The sequence below is a fragment of the Austrofundulus limnaeus genome, unplaced genomic scaffold (genome assembly GCF_001266775.1).
Source record: "Austrofundulus limnaeus strain Quisiro unplaced genomic scaffold, Austrofundulus_limnaeus-1.0 Scaffold298, whole genome shotgun sequence".
NCBI classification, from domain to species: Eukaryota; Metazoa; Chordata; class Actinopteri; order Cyprinodontiformes; family Rivulidae; genus Austrofundulus; species Austrofundulus limnaeus.
Window position 1 is genome coordinate 349,570 of NW_013952700.1, and position 1,474 is coordinate 351,043.

The 1,474-nt window shown below is 37.0% G+C and overlaps 1 protein-coding gene across 1 annotated transcript in view; it reads left to right on the plus strand.

The window, feature by feature from the left end:
- brox (BRO1 domain and CAAX motif containing) overlaps window positions 1–1,474 on the plus strand; it is a gene marked incomplete at its 5' end in the record, with an annotated part of 13,331 nt that overhangs the window by 5,804 nt on the left and 6,053 nt on the right. The window contains 2 exon segments of the mRNA XM_014021590.1: window positions 539–624; window positions 708–789. Of these exon segments, the coding sequence (XP_013877044.1) occupies window positions 539–624; window positions 708–789 (168 nt within the window).

Sequence of the window (1,474 nt, forward strand, 5' to 3'; positions counted from 1 at the left end):
AGACAAATAATCTTACACATTCAGAAAACAAGATTATTATTCTTACACAGTCAGTTCTTGTTTAGTAAATCAGTCTCAAAACAAGATCAAAAAGATTTTTTGGCTGATATAAGATTTTAAAACTTAATAAGATGGACTCTCTCACAACCGATAATGTTCCCTCGATCCAGGGAGGAGCTTCGGGTAAATAGGCGGTGCTTTGTACCAGAAAACATTTAGGCAGCTTGACATGGCTACCACAGGAGATCCAAGGATTTGTTAAAGCAACACTCTGGCTATGTTTCTGAGCAGGGAATGACCTAACATGATAAAAAAAACTCAAAAAAGTTGATTTTTGCATAATATCTCTGCTTTAAGTTCAAAGTTCATCGAATCGAGCGTTGCTCATGAGAGAAGTAGGACTCAGATAAACCACAAAACAAAATAAAAACTGTGTTTTGATACATAAAACCTTTGAATTACAGGGGTGCAGCATGATGTCAGAGCTGATATTAGATGAATGGAAGCAGGACGCTAACGGATATTTGTGTCTCTGCAGACCACACACTGAACACGTTGGAGCCGGAGTGCAGCAGCAAGTGGAGGAAGTATCTGCAGCTGAAGCAGCACTTCTACATGGCTTATGTATGTTTCTGCATGTTTTCACTTCTGCCTCAGAAGAAAACAAGTCCTTTTCAGCTAAACTTTGCACTCGTTTGTGTTTTCAGGCATACTGTTACCACGGTCAGACGCTGCTGGCCAGTGATAAGTGTGGTGAGGCTATAAGATCCCTGCAGGAAGCAGAAAAATGTACGTGAGGTTTCTTCATTTCAAATCTGTTTTTTAATTATTTGATTTTGGTTTTAAATGTATTTTTGTCTTAGAATCTTCACATATATAATACAACACTTCCTCTCGGTTGCTGCTGTATTTTATAACATGTCCTACCACCAAATTAAGTATTCAGACCGTCTTCCCTTTTTCTACCTAATGCTATAATTATTTCCATGGAATTTTCTCCAGTAATTTACCCTCTGTACCCCATAAACATGTGACAAAGTAAAACCCAAAATTTTATCTACTTTTGTAAATGTAATAAAAAATAAAACAGATTTTTCACATTTTCCTAAAGCAGAGTTTCTTAACCTGTGGGCCACGAGCGCCACCTTGAGGGCCTCAAAAGAACAACAGTTTTTAACTTTGGGCCGCAGAGGGCCGCTGGACCACATTGATTTTGAATAAGGTGCAATACACTTTCTCACCACTAGTAGCAGTAGTGCACCACTCAGATGTTTAACAACTTTTTTAATACGTAGAAGAAGAAACTGAAACCTGCCGAGAATGAAAACCTATTTTAAATGAAAATTAGAAGCAAAAATTAAGGTAACTCATCAAAAATCACCAAAGTTTGTCACTAATATGAAGAGCAGCTTCTGTTTTTACTATGCAATATTTTAAAAGTTCAAATCATTATCAAATACAGTTGCAGATACAG